Source organism: Typopeltis vanoorti, chromosome 6, assembly GCF_054136105.1.
Source record: "Typopeltis vanoorti isolate ZY-2024b chromosome 6, IOZ_Tvanoo_1.0, whole genome shotgun sequence".
Taxonomy (NCBI): domain Eukaryota; kingdom Metazoa; phylum Arthropoda; class Arachnida; order Uropygi; family Thelyphonidae; genus Typopeltis; species Typopeltis vanoorti.
In genome coordinates this window covers 67734442-67753691 of record NC_143554.1, presented here as the reverse complement: position 1 = coordinate 67753691, position 19250 = coordinate 67734442, and the positions used below count along the sequence as shown (strand labels likewise).

Sequence of the window (19250 nt, the reverse complement as noted above, 5' to 3'; positions counted from 1 at the left end):
TCAAGAGCCACATCGCAACACCTGCAAATGCATCTCAGAGGTTAACTGCAGCATTGAAACAAACACTGACATGAAAGGATAAGGAATTCAGGAATTCAAGGCACAGATATAACCTCGCCTGGATTACTGTGTGCATATCTTGTCTCCTGGTTTCCGAGATGATGCAGATACAGTTGAGAGGGTTAAAAGATTGTGATATCAGGACTGCAGAATCATATTATGAAGACAGATTGAGAATTTGTGCAGTATAGACACTAGCAAACTGGAGAAAGAGGAATAACCTGACATGTGGAAGACAGACCGACAGACCAAACTCCTGAAAGGTTCATATAAGATAGCAACAGATAGAATTTTCCATTTCATGGAAGGAGAGGAACATCCATGGAAGTTGATAATAAATGCAGTCAAAGAGGTAAGACCTAGATTTTTTTGTCATAGAGTAGTGTGTAATTGGAATGGCTTGCCTTTGGAGGTAGTGCAAATTATTTCAAGAAAAGGTATGGGTGATATGTGGCCTCCCACAATGAGTCCAAGCCTCCATGAAGATCTCTCTCTGGTAATAGTAATAAATCCAGTAAAACTAAGACACTGTCTTATCTTGAAAATTAGTAAGAAAATATAGTGTGATCATAAAATAGTCATTTATATGAGATGATAATACCAGTATGATATCATCATATATTGAAAGAAAGAATTCAAATGAAATATGATAGATTTTGTATATGGAATGAAAGAACACCTTGTGATGTTAGTTATGCCACAAAGCCCAGTAATAATAATATGAGATTTAAGAACAAGTCAAGTTTGTGTTGGTTGAAATTTGAGTATATAGTTAGCTTCTATAAAAGCATGTCATCAATGATGATTTCTGTTCTCAATAATCAGAATGGTGCATATGGGTTCTATGCTACCAATCAATTAAAAATGAGTGCTTCTCTAAGAAGACAGCACAAGACCACACAACAACAACAACAGTCTGGACCTAAGTTCAGTAAAGGAGCTGGAGCTTTTCTCCTGCTCAACATACAGTTCGGCTCTAGCTATATTTACTTATCTCCTCTTATTCTGATTGATGATCCACTTCACAAATGGCACTTTGCCAATTTTTGAGGAAGTTAGGACTAGGTGTTAAAAAAGTTTCTGCTTCCAAACACCATGCACTAGTACCAAACAGACTTATAGACACATAGACAAAGATCACAGAATATATAGTTGATTTTCAGATAATGAACACAGAGACTAGAGGAATAGTTTATTATATTGGATGACTACAGAAAATTTCATTTGGCATGACGATGGTACTATAGGTCTTGGGGGGGGGGGGGGGCTTTGTGCATGTATACAGAATAAGTGAATTCACAACAGTATTTGCCACAGTGAGAGAAGACAACCATAACAGACAGTATGGTGAATAGTATAGTGTAATATAGTATAGTGAATAATGTTATTTTAACTGTACTATGAAAAACATTATTCCCTGCATTTCAAACAGTATGATAATGAACTTCATCTTATCTTACTCTTGTAAATTCATTACTTATACATCCTGTATATTCATTAAAATTATTTCATCTGCTGCATATTTAAAAATATTGAGACAGCATAATATTTTACACACACAAACATTTTTTTTTTTTGAAATAGATTAAATGACTAGAAATTGAGAGATAAAAATAGAAACACTATAGTTCATTTTAAATAAACCGCACAACTAGTTTTGTCTTCTTAGAAGACTTCATCAAATGCATTACATGAGAAAAATACAAACAAACATTGCGAGAGAATATCAAAACATTAAAATGCCAACATGCTGACATTTGAAGGCATTCTGTGTATCATTTCATTGTTGGATACATGCAGGCGTTCATGTTTGGTGAATGCCAAAGTTGGATAGTAACGCAGAGACAATCCAAAAGATTTTAACTGAGATTAGTGTTGAGATTAATTGGATTTGAGGACGATTTCTTTAGATTCCACAATTTTTCTTTCCGGTTCGTCATAGCATCGAAAGATGTTTTCCTGATTCATTCCATATGACCAGGTGAGAGAGAGTTTTCATCATTGGTGTCAGCAGAATTGAGGGCGTGATTAGAAAGAGCACTGGCTCTATTTCTTTTCAGTCTGGCCAAAATATCTTAGAAATTTATCTTATTGATTTTTTATGAGCAAAATTATATACACTGACAGTTCTGTTAACCAACTGATGGCACTATTTGGAAGTCAAAGCAAGATCCTGACACCTCCAAGAAAGAAGTATGTGGGACAGTCATCAGTGATATGATGCATAGTCTGCATAGCACCACATATGCAAAAGGATGACTGCGAAATTCCCCATAGATGTAATGAGTGGACACAGCAGACTTTTCCAGTCCTAAATCTGTTCAAACCTCCAGAGGCGTCAGGGTCGATTGAATCCCAGAGGTTTGATAATTGGATCTGTAATTTAGGTACTTGTTTGTAGTTGGTTCCAGCACCAGTCCTGAGGACCATCATTTCCACAACCATGTGGGAGATCTGGAGGTAAGGCAGCAGCAAGCTTCTCTTCTCTTCTGAAGCATGGAAGAATGATGTGGAAAAGAACAGGTAACCATGGAAGAGAGGAGTAGATCTTAAGGTAACAGAGATGGTTCTCATTGTAATGTTAAGCCGTGTGTCTACGTGAGTCGTGATGACTTCAGCTCCAAACTGGAGAACAATACTTCACAACAAGGAAGACCAGAGCCATGGGCTGCCAAGAGTTAAGACATTACAACCCAAAGTTGTGCCTGTCAGATATCTTTAACTTAGTTTTTTTTTCCAAATGTTTTTGGTAAGTTAGACTACGGTCAAATGTGACATTAAGGTAACAAGAGTTACTTTCATGGATCAGATTCCTGTTGCAGAATATTTAATTTTAGTTCTCTATGAGCCTTGTGGGTTATTTAGGTGGAAAGCAGAATCTGTTTTGCTGAGATCATGAGACAGTCCCCAGATTTCAAAGTAATTTTGTAGAAAGCTCAGATCTTTGCTCAGTTTTTCCTCAAGGGCTTCGAATGTATTGTCTTGGGGGGGATAGCTATGGCATCCTCACAGATAATCTTTCTGGTTACAGAGATGACTATAACCAGATGGATTCACAGGTGGCAGATAGTGGATCATCTCCCAAATATGGACCGCGCTGCAAGATAAGTAGGGTAACCTGACGAATAAGACATCCCAGACCAACATCAGTATTGCCATCAGGGGTAGTGGAGCAGCCAGTGGCAAGCCTCTCAAACCAAAACATCACAGAACCCTAACCACAATGTGATATACATGCCGCCATTAATAAGCATGCCCACAAAGATCAGCACCTGTCCACCACATAAGGTGTGGCTCCACAGGCATCTTTTCCATTTCGAGAGAGGCCTCTGTTTCAGGGATTTATGGTAGCTTGTACTGGCTCCTGGCTAGGAATTAGTAACTTCTGATAATATCTTATTTTAGTGTCTAAATGCCAACTATGGTATTTTGGAAATGAACACATAGTATATGTAGATTATAGTTGGTGGAATCACCAATGCTGATAGCCCATTCTAATAAATACTATTACAGCAGCAATGGCAGTAGTTAAATTTTTAGTTCATCAAATTCCTGTACACCCTCATCAAAGGGTGTACAGGATAATATGATAATATTAATAATGGTATTTTTAACATTATTACTATTATATGCTTTGACAGGCATAGCGGACTATGCTGACAGAATGAATCATAATAATAATTAGGTTTATAGGGAGCCAAGTTACTAGGCTATGACAAGAAATCGAGCCTAACATGTTAATGAGGAAAGTGAAGGTCTTTTTAAATAGAGAGTAAATAACATAGTTTATAAAAATGTAAGAAAACTGACTAACATTTTACACTGTATGAATAAATTTGCGATGTAAAAATGAACTATTTCATATCGATATCACCAATGCTGATATCAAGTTGATATTTGATTTTTTTTTTATTCTTTCTGCATATTTTCTGGTTTATCACTGATTACTTCATTTAATCAAGTGTACCTAACTGAAACATTGATTTATCAATATTAAACAGAATGAATTTCTATTAAAAATGAATACATCCAAGTACCTGCAAATATCATCATCATCATCAAATTCCTGACATGTACCTTCAAGGGGTGTACAGGATATTATGATAGTATTACATGAACAACTTACATCATTACTAACTTTCTATGAACAATTTTCACCAAATCAATCTGTTATCTGTCAAGACGCCAACATTATCAGATCTTACATTTCTGGCTTCTAAGGCAATTTTTACTATATCAATCCATGTATATCTTGGTCTTCCTCTTGTAAAAATGGATTTACATGATATACATGGATATACAAGATATACATGGTTCAGTCTTTTTCCTGGCAACCAGGCAAAGAACACTTGTTTTGCTAATCTTTCCTCTTCCATTCTGTTTAAGTCGCCATACCAGTCTGGTTGGTTGAGTGGCTAGCATATCTGCTATCCCAAAAGGCTGCGGGTTCAAATCCTGTTGTGGGCATGGATGTTTGTGATTGTCTGTGAAAATAATAGTGTTGGTGATCGGCAGTAGATGGCGTTGGTGTGGATCAGTGTTTCTCAACGTTTTTTGGATCATGCCCCACCTCAACGTCTCAAAGATTTTTATGCCCCCCCCCAGCATAATAGTCAGCCAAGTTATGAAAAAGTATAATATAAATATGTACATTTTCAAATTTCCCCCCTTGTGGGGCGTACGCCCCATGAGAGAAACACTGGTGTAGATGATGGTAGTTGGGGTTAGTTTAGACAGAGAGTTCTAGAGTAGGTGCCCTCCCTCGATCAGTCTTTGGACTCCATGGAGGTGTTATGTAATAATATCACCTGAGATTAGCTCTGCTAACAACATTTAGTTCTTTCATAATATCATCATTTTTAATATGATATTGCCATTGATGCCATCTGTTCATGCCCCTAATCTTTCTCAGGACTCTCATATCTGCTGTCTCTAGTGTTTGGTTGAGTGTTTTATTTCTAAACCAGCTCTCAGACTCAAAAGTTAAACTTGGTTTGAACACTGTCTAATACAAGCTAATTTAATGTTTTGAAAAATTTCTCTCTTATTCCATATAAATTTATTCAGTTGACTTCCTACCATACCAGCTTTGTTGATCCTGATTCTGCCTATTTCAATGATTCTGCCTATTTTCATTGTCTTTGTCTTGTTACTGCTGACCTTCATACCATATCTATTACAACAGCTATTCAATTTAGTCAAGGAATCTTGCAGACTTGTAGTGGATTTATTTAGAAGTATAAAACATCATCTGCATAAAGCAAAGAGCTGACATTAACATTTCCAATTTTGATATCAGGTTTAATACCACTTTTCTTCATAATGTGATGCATACAGATAATGAATAACAGAGGGGAATAATGTACCTCCTTGTCTGACACCAGATTTAACATCAAACCATCTTCTTGTGCTTCCTTCAATTCTAACTGCTGACTTACAACTCAAATTAGGACTAAGTATTGCTTAATATAATGCCCCATTGACATCATTGCATTTTGAATGTCTTTTCTCTTGGCATGTTGTCATATGCTTAATGTATGGAAGCGAAATCTGGACAATAAAACAAAAAGACAAAGATTAACAACAGCAGAAATGAAGTTTATGAGAAAAACTGCAAAGTATACCCTATTTTATCACAAACGAAATGAAGATATTATGAAAGAACTAAACCAAGAACCAGTAATTGAAAAAATTAAAAAATATAAACATAGATGGATGGAACACGTTCAAAGAATGAAAACAGAAAGATTACCAAAACAAGCCTTAAAGTACAAGCCATTAGGAAAAAGAAAACCAGAACGTCCTCTTAAACGATTCAACGATGACTTCTAAGGCCGGAACAGGCCATACTAGGCCTAAATCCTTGATACGTATGATGATGATGATGTTGTCATATGCCTTTTGGAGGTCAACAAAACTTAAATACAGATGTTTGTTATATTACCATGATTTCTCAACTCTTTGTTGTAAAGTAAAAATCTGATCCTGACAGCCTCTATTTAGCATGAATTCAGCTTGTTCTTCACCAAGCTTACCTTCAATAATCCTTCTCAATTGTTCTTAAGTATACTTGCATAAATCTTCCCAGGAACACTCAGTAAGGGAAATACTTCTGTAATTCTTACATTCAGTTTTATTTCCCTTTTTTTTTTTGCATATGGGTACTATGAAGCTCTACTCTAATCATCTGGAATTCGTCCCTCTGTCCAGTGCTTCTGAACTATACAGTGCAGTCACTGTAAGACTTTTATACCTCCATTCTTGAGTTTTTGGTTCTTTTTCCGGTTGGATATGCTACTCCTGTTACCTTTCCACATTCCAGGCCTTTGATGGCTTTTTCTACTTCAAGTATGGATATGTATTCCTGACTGCATGCCTGTTGAGTGTTTTTTACCACTGTGCTATCACTGCTTGTTTCATTTAGCAATTTTTCGAAGTAATTACTCCATACATCAAGGATATCTTTTTCTCCAGTTCTCATGTCACCTTTATCATCTCTAATTCCTTTTACAGCACTCTTTTATTCCATTTCTGAGCTTCTTCAACCTCTGGAATATCTTACCATCTTCTGATATTTATTTTCTATGTCCTTACCAAAGTGTTCCCATGACTTTTGTTTAGCTAGTTTTACACAGGCTTTAGCTTTCTTGCATTTGTCTCTGTACTCTCTAAGAGCACAAGCTGACTTATTTGAAAACTTTCGATATGCTTTTTTCTTTTCCTTCACTGTCTCTTTTACTTCCTGTGTCTACCAAGGAGTTCTGATATTTCTATCCTTGCAGACAACTTTGCCGCATGCCTCTCTGGCTTTATCAATCTGTTTTCTTCAGGGCTTGTCACTGAATCTCCAAGGTTTGGTTTCTGTTCTCAAACTTTTTCATTTTTTCTTGAATAATATTTGTGTATTTTAGTATACAGTTCACACCTGAGAGCTGCTCAACTTTTATTCGCTTTAATTTTTATATTCCAGAATGGATGGCCGAAATTATAGAGCTGTAGATAATTTTCTCTAATGGAACAATAATCATTAACTCCATTCACGTTGAGATTTCAATTACTTACTTTTGTGTAAGAAATTTCTGAAAATACATCACATGATCTTTAAGAAAGATTTTAAGACATGAATAGATCTAAGCACTTTGAAAAGCGATTTATTAGGAAAATATTCAAAAAATCGGAAACTACTTTTTCATTAATTCACATGTAGCAACCTGAGCCTACTATCTAGTAAATATTATTAGATAGTCAGCTCTGCTTAAACAAAAATTACAGCACAATTTCTCAACTTATAATAAAAATAGCACCCACAGAGGGCAGGCACCCCTCATAGGACTTTAGTCTTTATATATTCTAATTTGATTTCTTTCACTTAATGTTTCATGTGTTTTTGTGTTATTAATATTTTACCTGTATTCCTGAAGATGTCTCTGTGATAGAGATGAAATACTGAAATGATTAAACTTGCTGTTTGATTATTTCTCTTTATGCTTTAATTAATACATTAAATTTTATGAGTGTAAACCAGCCCTAAGCCTAAATATGAATTTCTCAACTTGTTTAATGACATGTCATGAAAAATTATATATATATTTTTTTAAAAAAATAAATATTTAATGACTTTAAATCAAGATAAAATATTAAGTTTTAATGAAAATGATACAACCAGTTTCAGCCTTTATCAGGTATCCACTAAAGGTAGAATACAATAATAAAAATTGAAGTCACAAAAAAACTGAGAATTACAGGCAAAAAATGCAATACATAATTGACACAGAAAACGTTGTATTTTTCAAGTTGTTCTATCTAACACACTATTGTTTGTTGCATGCGTGCTTGCAAGTTCTCGTGAACGCCAGTATTGAACAACTGCAGCATGGCTGTCAGGGATGTTGTAACTCAAATTGCTGTGCAAATGTTCAGAATTAAGGAGGATTTTCCTTTCAAACTCATCACTGCAGCAAAAAATGTTTTCGGATTTATCCCAGCAAACTGATTGACTCTGTAGATCATCATGAGAATTGTTTGAGAAAAGAACATGACTGGATAGCGCAGATGCATGTGATCTTTTATAGGAGATGTCTCTCTTATGCTCCTCTATACGTAGTTCAATAGATTTGTTAGTCTGTCCAAAATAAGGAATATTACAATCGCACCATAACTTGTATACACCTGGATATTTCAGGTTGTGATGAATAAGCTTCGGGTGGCTTATAAGAGAACGGATTTTAGGGAGTGTAGTGAAAAATGTCCTGATGTTGTATTTTTTAAGGACTTTAGCCAATTTATTGGAGACTGAACTAATGTAAGGGATTGAGATGCTACCTTTAAAATCAGTAGTTTCCGTAGTACACTGCCTAGGAGGATCCAGAAGAAATTTTTTAATCATTTTTTCAGAATATCCATTTTGTTTAAAGATAAGAGAAAGGTGATTAATTTCTTTTTGGAGCTCATCTGGTTCATTTAAAAGAGAGCGTGCTCTGTGTCCTAAGGTAGAAATAGTTCCGAGCTTTTGTGGTGGAAAGTGATGAGATTGACAGTGCAGATATCTGTTAGCATGAGTGGGTTTTCTGTATATAGAGATTTTAAATCTATCAGAGCATCGTGTAAGAATTACATCCAGGAATGGAAGGCAGTTATTTCGTTCCAGTTCGGCAGTGAATTTTATATTAGAATGTTGGTTGTTAAGATGATGAAGAAAATCCATGAGAGATGTGTGTCTGTGACTCCATATAATGAAAATGTCGTCAACATAACGTCTCCAAAGTTTTGGCTTAAGTGAGAAGGACGATATGGCTTTCGTTTCAAAATCTTAGAGGAAAATGTTTGCTAGAACAGGGGATAAAGGGTTGCCCATTGCTAGGCCTTGGTTCTGTTTGTAAATGGAGTCCCTATATCTGAAGTAGCCAGATTAAATACAATGATTTAATAAAGCAAATATCTTTTTAGACAATTTGTCCTTTAGTAATGTTAATACCTCCTCAGTAGGGACATTAGTAAATAATGAGATATCGAAACTTGCTATGATATCATTTTCCCTGATTGAAATATTTTTGATTTGAGAAACAAAGTCTGTGGTGTTTTTGATGAATGATGGAGATTTATTGGAGAAACACTTGAGGTATTCTGCAAGATGTTTCGAAAGCTTATAAGTAGGACAATCATTTCCTTCCAAAATTGGGCGAAGAGGGGGTTTTCCTTGTGGATCTTCGAACTCCATAAATGCGTGGTATAAGAGGGTGTAAAGAAAGGCAAATATTGTGAAGTTCAATTGTAGTCTTTTCACTACACTCCCTAAAGTCTGTTCTCTTATAAGCCATCCGAAGCCTATTCATCACAACCTGAAATATTCAGGTGTATACAAGTTATGGCGCGATTGTAATATTCCTTATTTTGGACAGACTAACAAATCTATTGAACTACGTATAGAGGAGCATGAGAGAGAGCTCCTATAAAAGATCACATGCATCTGCACTATCCAGTCATGTTCTTTTCTCAAACAATCCTCATGATGATCTACAGAGTCACTCAGTTTGCTGGGATAAATCCGAAAACATTTTTCGCTGCAGTGATGAGTTTGAAAGGAAAATCGTGGAGTACAGGGAAATCCTCCTTAATCCTGAACATTTGAACAGCAATTTGAGTTACAACATCCCTGATAGCCATGCTGCAGTTGTTCAATACTGGCATTCACAAGAACTTGCAAGCACGCATGCAACAAACAATAGCGCGTTACATAGAACAACTTGAAAAATACAACGTTTTCTGTGTCAATTATGTATTGCATTTTTTCTGCCCGTAATTCTCAGTTTTTTGCAACTTCAATTTTTATTATTGTGTTCTACCTTTAGTGGATACTGATGAAGGCAGTAAAAGGCTGAAACTAGTTGTATCAATTTCATTAAAACTTAATATTTTATCTCAGTTTAAAGTCATTAAATATTTATTTTTTAAAATGTATCATAACAACCGAGTAGAAGCTCAGGAATACATACATACATATATATATATATTGGAGGGGACACCGCCCCACCCCTATTTTTATATATATGCTTTTTTATATATATATATATATATATATATATATATATATATATATTTTATATGCTTTTGGCATTCCAAACCACAGATGCCATGACCTTTCCTGCAATGGAACCAACTTTGTCTTCTTTGGTACTGAACAACTGGCTTCTGTCCACTGTTGTGACTGCTGTTTGGATTCTGTGTAATGGTGAATCCAAGTCTCAACCATAGTAATAAATTGATGCACAACATCAGTTTCATTCTTGTTAAAACGCTCCAAGCACTGTTCAGAGATTTTCATGCGAGTGAATTTTTGATCTGCTGTGAGCAAGAGCACACCCATCTTGCACAAAGCTTTTTCCGTTTGCAATTCTTCATGCAAAATATATCCTACATGTTCTTTTGAAATGCTTATAGTCTCAACAATTTCACGCACTTTGACTCGCCAGTCATACAATACCAAATTGTGCACTTGATCAATGATTTCTGGTGTTGCTACACTTTTTGGGCGTCCTTCACAAGGATCATCTTCAAGGCTGGTACGGCCACGTTTAAACTCGACAGCCCATTCCTTAATTGTCAAAAATGAAGGAGAAGAGTGCCCATAAACTTTTATGAACTTTGAATGAATTTTTTTTGTAGTTAAACCTTCTTTTACAAAGAATTTTATAACTGCATGATACTCAATTTTATCCAGTTCGAGGGATACAGACAACACTTTTGCTTCAGACAGCTGTATAAACCAACTTAGGAAAAAAAAATCGTGCCGATAGTGTTGCCATCTATGGTCGAGGCTGAGAACTTTTCAGGCCACCCTCGTATATGTGGTTTAAGGTTGCCTGTGCTATAGCTGATTCTTCAAATTTTTCCATGTATAAGCTGGTAAACAGAGCAGACAGTGAGATGAGCCCATTGCAAGACCACATATTTTGTAGTAAAATTTTCCTTTCCAAGTGTGGAATGAAGATTTTGGGTGATGATGGAATAGATAGCTGCTGTCCAGAGGAAATAGGTTTTCAAGTATATCTATTGATCCTTCAGCTGAGATGTCAGTAAACAATGAAACTACATCTAAACTAGAACTGTGAATGTGAATGTTTGAAAGTTTATCTACAAAAATGCATCAAGTTTTTCCAAGTTGGAGTTTGCATACATGAGGCCTGAGGAGGTTCAATAAGCTTTTAGATAGAAGATAGAGAGCTTCTGCCATCAATTATTGAGAAGGCAGCTAACCAGGTAATTGTGGAACGGGGTGCTTAAGGGTCAAAGCTGTATAACTGAGAGACCTCCACATAGCCTTTAAAGGAATGCGGAGAACTGACCAGGGCTTCTGACCTAATGTCCAATCCTCACCTTCTCGTGGTGCACCCTGATGGGTATCTACTTAGATACTGAACAAATGAGGATGGGCTGGCAATTTGGTATTTAGCCTACCAAATTGTATTCTTATTGGTTAAACCAAAATAAAAAATGATGGTACAACATGACAAAATTTCATGCCGTCTGGGGCGTCGCCCAGTTAAACAAGGGCCCCCATTGTTTTCGCCAGAGAACCAGGGTGAACAGCGAAAAGCCAGCTACTGGAACAAATCTGAAAACACACCCCAACTCAACATCACCACAGTTAAAGATCGGTACAATCAAGATAAGAAGCCTGAATGGCAAAGAAATGGAGCTAGCTGAGAAATTAGATAAGTACCAGATCGACATAATAGGGGTGACTGAAACAAAAAAGATAAAAACTGGTGAGATCTTTCTGAGCAATAAATACAAAATGTTATATTCAGGAAATGACAATCAAGGAAAAGGAGTAGCCATAGTATTCAACACAAAATACGAGGCTAATCTTCTTGAATGGCAGTCAGTCTCCAGTAGAGTAATGTGGGCAAATATGAGAATGGGGAACTGGACAATGAGACTTATTTGTGCCTATGGTCCCACAGAAGGTTCTACTAAGGTAGAAGTAGAGGAATTTTTTGAGGGTTTAGAAAAAGCAACTGACACAATGAAAAAGGAAATGTTGGTCCTTGCTGGGGATCTAAATAGCAGAACAGGAAATGATTGTCTGACATACAAAAATATTTTGGGAAAATTTGGAGAAAAGAGCAAAGCTAATAATAATGGCAATTATTTGTTGGATTTCTGCTCAGCATATGGACTGGTTATTACTAACACCATGTTCCAACATAAAAATGTGCACAAATTCACATGGAGAGAAGAGGCAAGGAATAAGAAAAGTCTCATTGACTATGTTATTGTTGATAGTCATGTTTTCTCCCTGGTGCAGGACATCACAATCTACAGAGGATTTGAAATTGGAAGTGATCACTATTTACTCCTGAGCAGGATAAAATTGAATTTCATATTGAAAAGAATAACATGTAAGAAAGTTTTAAAGCGAATAAAAGTTGAGCAGCTATCAGATGTGAACTGTAGACTAAATTACACAAAGATTATTGAAGAAAAAATGAAAGAGTTTGAGAACAGGAATCAAACCTTGGAGATTCAGTGGCAAGCCTTGAAGAAAGCCCTGATTGATTCAGCTAGAGAGGCATGTGGTGAAGTTGTTTGCAAGGATAGAAAAATCAGAACTCCATGGTGGACACAGGAAGTTTAAGAGGCAGTGAAGGAAAAGAAGAAAGCATATCAAAAGTTCCTGGAAAATAAGTCAGCTTGTGCTCTTAGAGAATATAGAGACAAATGCAAGAATGCTAAACACTGTGTAAAACTAGCTAAACAAAAGTCATGGGAGGACTTTGGCAAGAATATAGAAAATAAATATCAAGAAGGTGGCAAAATATTCTGGAGGTTGTTGAAGAAGCTTAGGAATGGAGAAAAGAGTGCTGTAAAAGGAGTTAGAGATGATAAAGGTGATAGGAAAACTGGAGAAAAAGATATCCTTGAAGTATGGAGTAATTACTTCGAAAAACTGCTAAATGAAACAAGCAGTGATGACAGCACAGTGGTAAAAAAACACTGACCAGGCATGCAGTCAGGAATACATATCCATACTTGAAGTAGAAAAAGCCATCAGAGGCTTCAAATGTGGAAAGGCAGTAGGTGTAGATGATATTCGACCAGAAATGCTGAAGTATGGTGGTATAAAAGTCTTACAGTGGCTGCACTGCATAGTTCAGAATGCCTGGACAGAGGGACGAATTCCTGATGATTGGAGTAGAGCTCTCATAGTACCCATATATAAAAAGGGAAATAAAACTGAATGTGAGAATTACAGAGGTATTTCCCCTACTGAGTGTTCTTGGCAAGATCTATGCAAGTATACTTGAGAAACAGTTGAGAAGAATTGTGGAAGAAAAGCTTGGTGAAGAACAAGCTGGATTCAGGCCAAATAGAGGCTGTCAGGATCAGATCTTCACTTTACGACAAATAGTTGAGAAATCATGGGAATATAACAAAGATCTGTATTTAAGTTTTGTCGATCTGGAAAAGGTATATGACAAGGTGCCAAGAGAAATGCTATTCAGTACACTACAGTTATATGGTGTCAATGGGGCATTATATCAAGCAATCTTTATTTGAGTTGTAAGTCAGCAGTTAGAATTGAAGGAGGTACAGGAGATGGTTTAATGTTAAATCTGGTGTGAGACAAGGATGTACATTATCCCCTCTGTTATTCATTATCTATATGGATCCATTATGAAGGAAAGTGGTATTAAACATGATATCAGAATTGGAGATGTTAATGTCAGCTCTTTGCTTTATGCGGAAGATGTTATACTTCTAAATAAATCCGCTACAAGTCTGCAAGATTCCCTTACTAAATTGAATAGCTGTTGTAATAGATATGGTATGAAGGTCAGCAATAAAAAGACAAAGACAATGAAAATAGGCAGAATCATTGAAAATGTCAACTGTGTTGTGAATGGAGAACCTGTGGAACAAGTAAAACATTTCAGCTACTTAGGCACGATTTTTAGTGAAGATGGTAAATTAAATATAGAAATAGACAACAGAATCAGCAAAGCTGGTATGGTGGGAAGTCAATTGAATAAATTCATATGGAATAAGAGAGAAATTAGTTGGAACACTAAATTAGCTGTATACAAGACAGTGTTCAAACCTGTTTTAACTTATGGATCTGAGAGCTGGGTCATAAGTAAAACACTTGACCAAAGACTAGACACCACAGATATGTGAGTCATGAGAAAGATTATAGGCCTGAACAGATGGCATCAATGGCAATATCATATTAAAAACATGGATATTAGGAAAGAACTTGACATTGTCAGTATCCAGGAATGCGTTAGCAGAGCTAATCTCAGGTGGTATGGTCACTTGAACAGAATGGGCGAAGAAAGATTAGCAAAACAAGTGTTCTCTGCCAGGTTGGCAGCAAAACGACCCAGAGGAAGACCAAGATATAGGTGGATTGATACGGTATAAAGTGCCTTAGACGATAGAAATATAAGATCTGATAATGTTGGAGTCTTGACAAGTAACACACTGATTTGGAGGAAAATTGTAGATAGGAAGTTAGTAATGATGTAAATTTTTCATGTAGCACTATCATATCCTGTACATCCCCTGAGGGTACATGGCAGGAATTTGATGATGTAGGAAACAATTTGGCAGGAAATATTAAGTTGTTCAAGGTTGATGCACTTTGGTAAGGTGATGGTTTGGAAAGAAGAGACCACAAGCTGTGTACTATACTGATGGAAATGAACTGAAGGAAATTGATGAGTCTAGGAACTTGAGGGTGACTGTGGACAGGGAGTTGAAGTTTAGAGGACATATTGCAAAGATAGTGAACAGTACATCAGATTATGTGGTTGTTGAAGAAAGCACAATAAGTAGATATAGAGAAGTTATTATTCCCCTATATAAGGCTCTAATAAGACCATATCTAGGCTTATGTGTGCAAATCCAGATTCTGTGGGAATGAAGAGATGGAATGCTCTCTATGAGAATAGATGAAGGTATGTAAGCTTCAAAAACTAACTGATAGGGAAATGATGAGGAGACATGATAGAAACATATAAATTATTAAAGGGAATTTATAAGATTGACTCTGAAGACTTTTTTTTGAAATTTTGTCATGTTGTACCATCATTTTGTATATTGGTTTAAGCCAATAAGAATACAATTTGGTCGGCTAAATCCCAAATTGCCAGCCCATCCTCGTTCATTCAGTATCCAGGTAGATACCCAACAGGGTGCACCATGAGAAGGCGAGGATTGGAAATGTCAGGAATTTGATGATGATGACTTATTTTTCAGTACACACAGCATGAAGGTGGAGAAAACAAGGGATCACCCATGGAAATTGTGTAAGAGTGTAATTAGCAAGGGTAGTACAATTAGATTTTTTGTTTGGAGGGTGATGAATGGGTTAAACGTGTGTCAGAGGTAGTTATGAGTACTTCATCAGTGGAAGAGTTTAAGGAGAGGTAGGATAGGTACTGCAAGAAAAAAAAAGCAAGTGTGTGAATAATGAATCTTCCACAATGGCTTCTAACTCCATGAAGAGAACTGTATAACAATATCATGAACCAAGAATGACTGGTAATGATTGCAGATAACAGCTGAGGATGATAAAAATATTTCCAATATATTTTTGAAACATTAACAAAAACATTTTTCAATCATCTGTAAAAAGTTAGAGGGTAAAAAAATGACAAAAATCTCTAATGATAAGTGAAAATTATTCTTTTTCTCTTCCACTCATGGTGGGTTGAGTTCCTCAAAGACAAATTTTTGCCATTTCTTTCTGTCTGCTGGATGGTCAAGAATGCTGGATATTAAGAAAAAAAGAAATGGATAAACTCAGTGCTTTTGAAATGAAATGCCTAAGAAAAATCAACAGAACAAACTGGAAAGAAAGAAAAACAAATGAAAAAGTCAGAGAAGAACTTAACTTTAAAGAAACTAAAAGAGCCAACTAAGCTGGTTTGAACATGTTTCAAGAATGAACCCAGAAAGAAATGGATTGACAACATCAAAGAAGCACCCACTTAAACTCCATAATAGAAGTGAAAATTACAAGAGAAAAATTCCATACTCTTTCTATGTCATGCAGATAAAAATAAACTTCATTTAAGAAGATAACATGGTCACAGAAAACATTAACAATAATAAATTATTAAAAAGTTTGTGATTTTTTTCCCCCTACAACATCATTACTTTTCTGATAACTGTGAATTTCATACAGTAAATAAAATAAAAAAAAATAAAAATAAAAAAATAAAAAAATCAATTTAGAAGCCAGGCATTGAAGGTATACTTATGAGTGTCATCTTAAAAGTCTATAATTCCTGTTCATCTCCATTAACATTCATGCTCTCTCAAGGCTTCCCAACATTTGGTTAAGTCCAATACTTTTCTACAAACCTAATTTTGTTCTTGGTGTATATGATAAATCATCAGGTGACTTCAACAGAAACCACATCAACAGTAGAGCATTTCCCACGAGTAATTTGTTCAGCTTAGGAAAGAGATCAAAGTCTGAAGAGCTTGTATCAGGTTGGTGTAGAGTTGAGGAAGTACTCATCATCAATACTTTTCTATAAGATCCAATACTTCAGATGAAACATAGGACTTAGCATTTTCATGCTAAATGAAGGGTCTAGCAGTGATACCCAACTTGAGTCAGTTCCTCTTCCATTTTGAAGTCTTATTTTATAAAATAAAGAGAAAACGAGCAGTTTATATTCAGAGAATGGCTTACATATGGCTTGAAGGTACTATTATCCCACTGGCCAACATTTGTGTGGTGTGCATAACTTTTGAAATAACCCTCATATTATGAAACTACAAGAAACCATGAAAGATTTAGTTGCAATGGAATTTTTCACCCCTTGATATAAAAAAGAATTACAAATTGTTTGTTTACCTCCATAATAAATAACAACATTATGCACAACATTCTGAGTATCAATCTGAAATTCCTCTACACGTGAATATTCATTATTGCGTGTCTTATCCTCCATTGTGACCAGATCCATTGGTTGAAAAATTAAGTAATCATGGCGCCATCGTTCTTCATCTGGGTGAGGCATACGGTGCAACTCTCGAGTCTACATTAAAAACAAATATATCACTCACATAAGCATATAAAATTTATAATTCAATGTCTAACTTATATTATATAGCTGTTACATAATTCTGAAATGATAACTGCTACCATTATCAATAACCATAAAGTATTGCTATTATTAAGAAAATATACTGTCTGAATAAAGAAATCCATCAACCATTATCATGAATGCACTTTATGACAATGGCTAGGGATAATACAATATTATCATGTCTAGAACATGAGTATCAATCTGAAATTCCTCTACACGTGAATATGGATCCTCCAGGCGGTGCATCCCGGAGTGAGTGAATGAATGTAAGCTTACAGATAACTCATTGTTTTGAGTGACTAAATGAATTAAATGATATCTTTGATAATTACTAGTTGTAGTATCCTTGTATATGACTGGGCTTTATTATTATTGTTTGATATTTATACTGCATATGATGTAGTGTTGTTGTGGCACCAATGACAAGAGAACAATGGTGGCCAAGACATCACTGTACAGAGGGTTCAACATGAGGGTTTTGGTATGAGAGTGACAGCAGGGAGAGAAAGTGTGTGTGATGTCATAGATGTTTCCTGAGCCAGAAATGCAACATTTGTTAGAAGTGAGAAAATGAAGTAGCAGAAGTTAATGTTGAAAGCTGTGAAACTGAAAGTACTGTAGTGAATGGAGTTCTGAGTTTAAATGATAGTGAAAGAAATGTGAAACAGAGTATAAATGAGGCAACTAAAAATAGTGGTAAGATAGCATATATGAAAATTAAACCAATAGAATGTAAGATAATGAACATGATAGAAATGTGAAAGAGAGTATAAATGAGACAACTAAAAGTAATGGTAAGATAGCATATATGAAAATTAAACCAATAGAATGTAAGATAATGAACATGATAGGTTGCGAGGATGAAAGTTCGCCTGACCAACAAAGGACAACAAGCAAGCAATTCAAGATATGACAGTAGAGTTAGTAAAGATGAGAAAGGGAGAGGAAGACTAGAATTAAAAAAATGGCAGTGTGAAAGAGGTGTCCAATGATTCAAGAGCGACGACAGTATATGAGTATTTGATTATTAGAGGTGTGGAAAATGAGAAGGTGCATAGGGTTTGCTTTCCAGGAAGTAGATTGAGCAAAGAGATTGAAGTACTATTTATGAAGAAGATGCAAGCAAAAGAGTTGACAGTGGAAGTAGGCACGAATGATCTGGATGACAATAAGGAGAAGGTAAGGATGGATATCAGGAGTTTGCTAAGGAGAGTAAAAGATAACAGTGTGGCAGGAAAGGCAATCAGTGTGTTGCCAAGCATGACAGTGATGAAATGAGATGGTGAGCAAAGATTATGAATGGGATGCTAGCGGAGATGCGTGAAGAGAAAGGAATTCATTTTGTGAATGCGTGGGATGAATTTCAGGGACAGGTGGATCGGTATAAAAAAAGACTGTCTACATTTAAATGGATCTGGTGTGAGTCAGCTGGAAAAACTGTTGCTGCAAGAGAGAGAGACGACTGATGTGAATGGAAGACCTGAGGAAGCAAAAGGGGGGTAGAAGATGTGGAACAGCAGATAAGTAGAGTAGGAGAGTTTATGAATGCAGAGGTGAATGGCACAAGTGAGGGAATGAAAGAAAAGAAATACAAGACAAACATAAACGGGAGAGGTGGGTGTACGGGAAGACACTGCAAGTTGATGATGGATACAGGAACAGATGTAAGATCAGTGATGAAAGAGATTGGTAGCCTGGGGAGGTATGAAGGAGTCACATCTGAAGAGTGGGGCATTTCTGGTCTTACTAAGAACCAGAAATGAACGGGTATGTATCAAATTACAGAACTATTCAAAATAAAGAAAAATTAAATAAATAGAGTATATTCATGTGAAAATTGCTGGAATAAGTGAAACATGGATAGATGAAGATGATTTTCTGATGAATAGAGATGGATGGATGGATATGTTTTTTTTTTGTAAGGATAGATAAGACAAAAGGAGGGTGGGAGTGCTGTTGATGGTAGCACAGGAGTTATTTCTGTCTAAGGTGGAGATGAAAGGAGCAAACAGTGGCAGTGGTTTTGAAGCAGTATGTGAGGAGGTAAACAAAATGAAATATCTAGTTGGGTGTGCTATAGAC

At 35.9% G+C, this 19250-nt stretch overlaps 1 protein-coding gene across 1 annotated transcript in view; it reads right to left on the bottom strand.

Moving 5' to 3' along the window:
• LOC150105510 (zinc finger MYND domain-containing protein 11) overlaps nt 1-19250 on the bottom strand; it is a 289391-nt gene that overhangs the window by 149558 nt on the left and 120583 nt on the right. The window contains exon 4 of the mRNA XM_090394229.1: nt 16934-17117. Within this exon, the coding sequence (XP_090250355.1) occupies nt 16934-17117 (184 nt within the window). The remainder of the gene's footprint in view (nt 1-16933; nt 17118-19250) is intronic.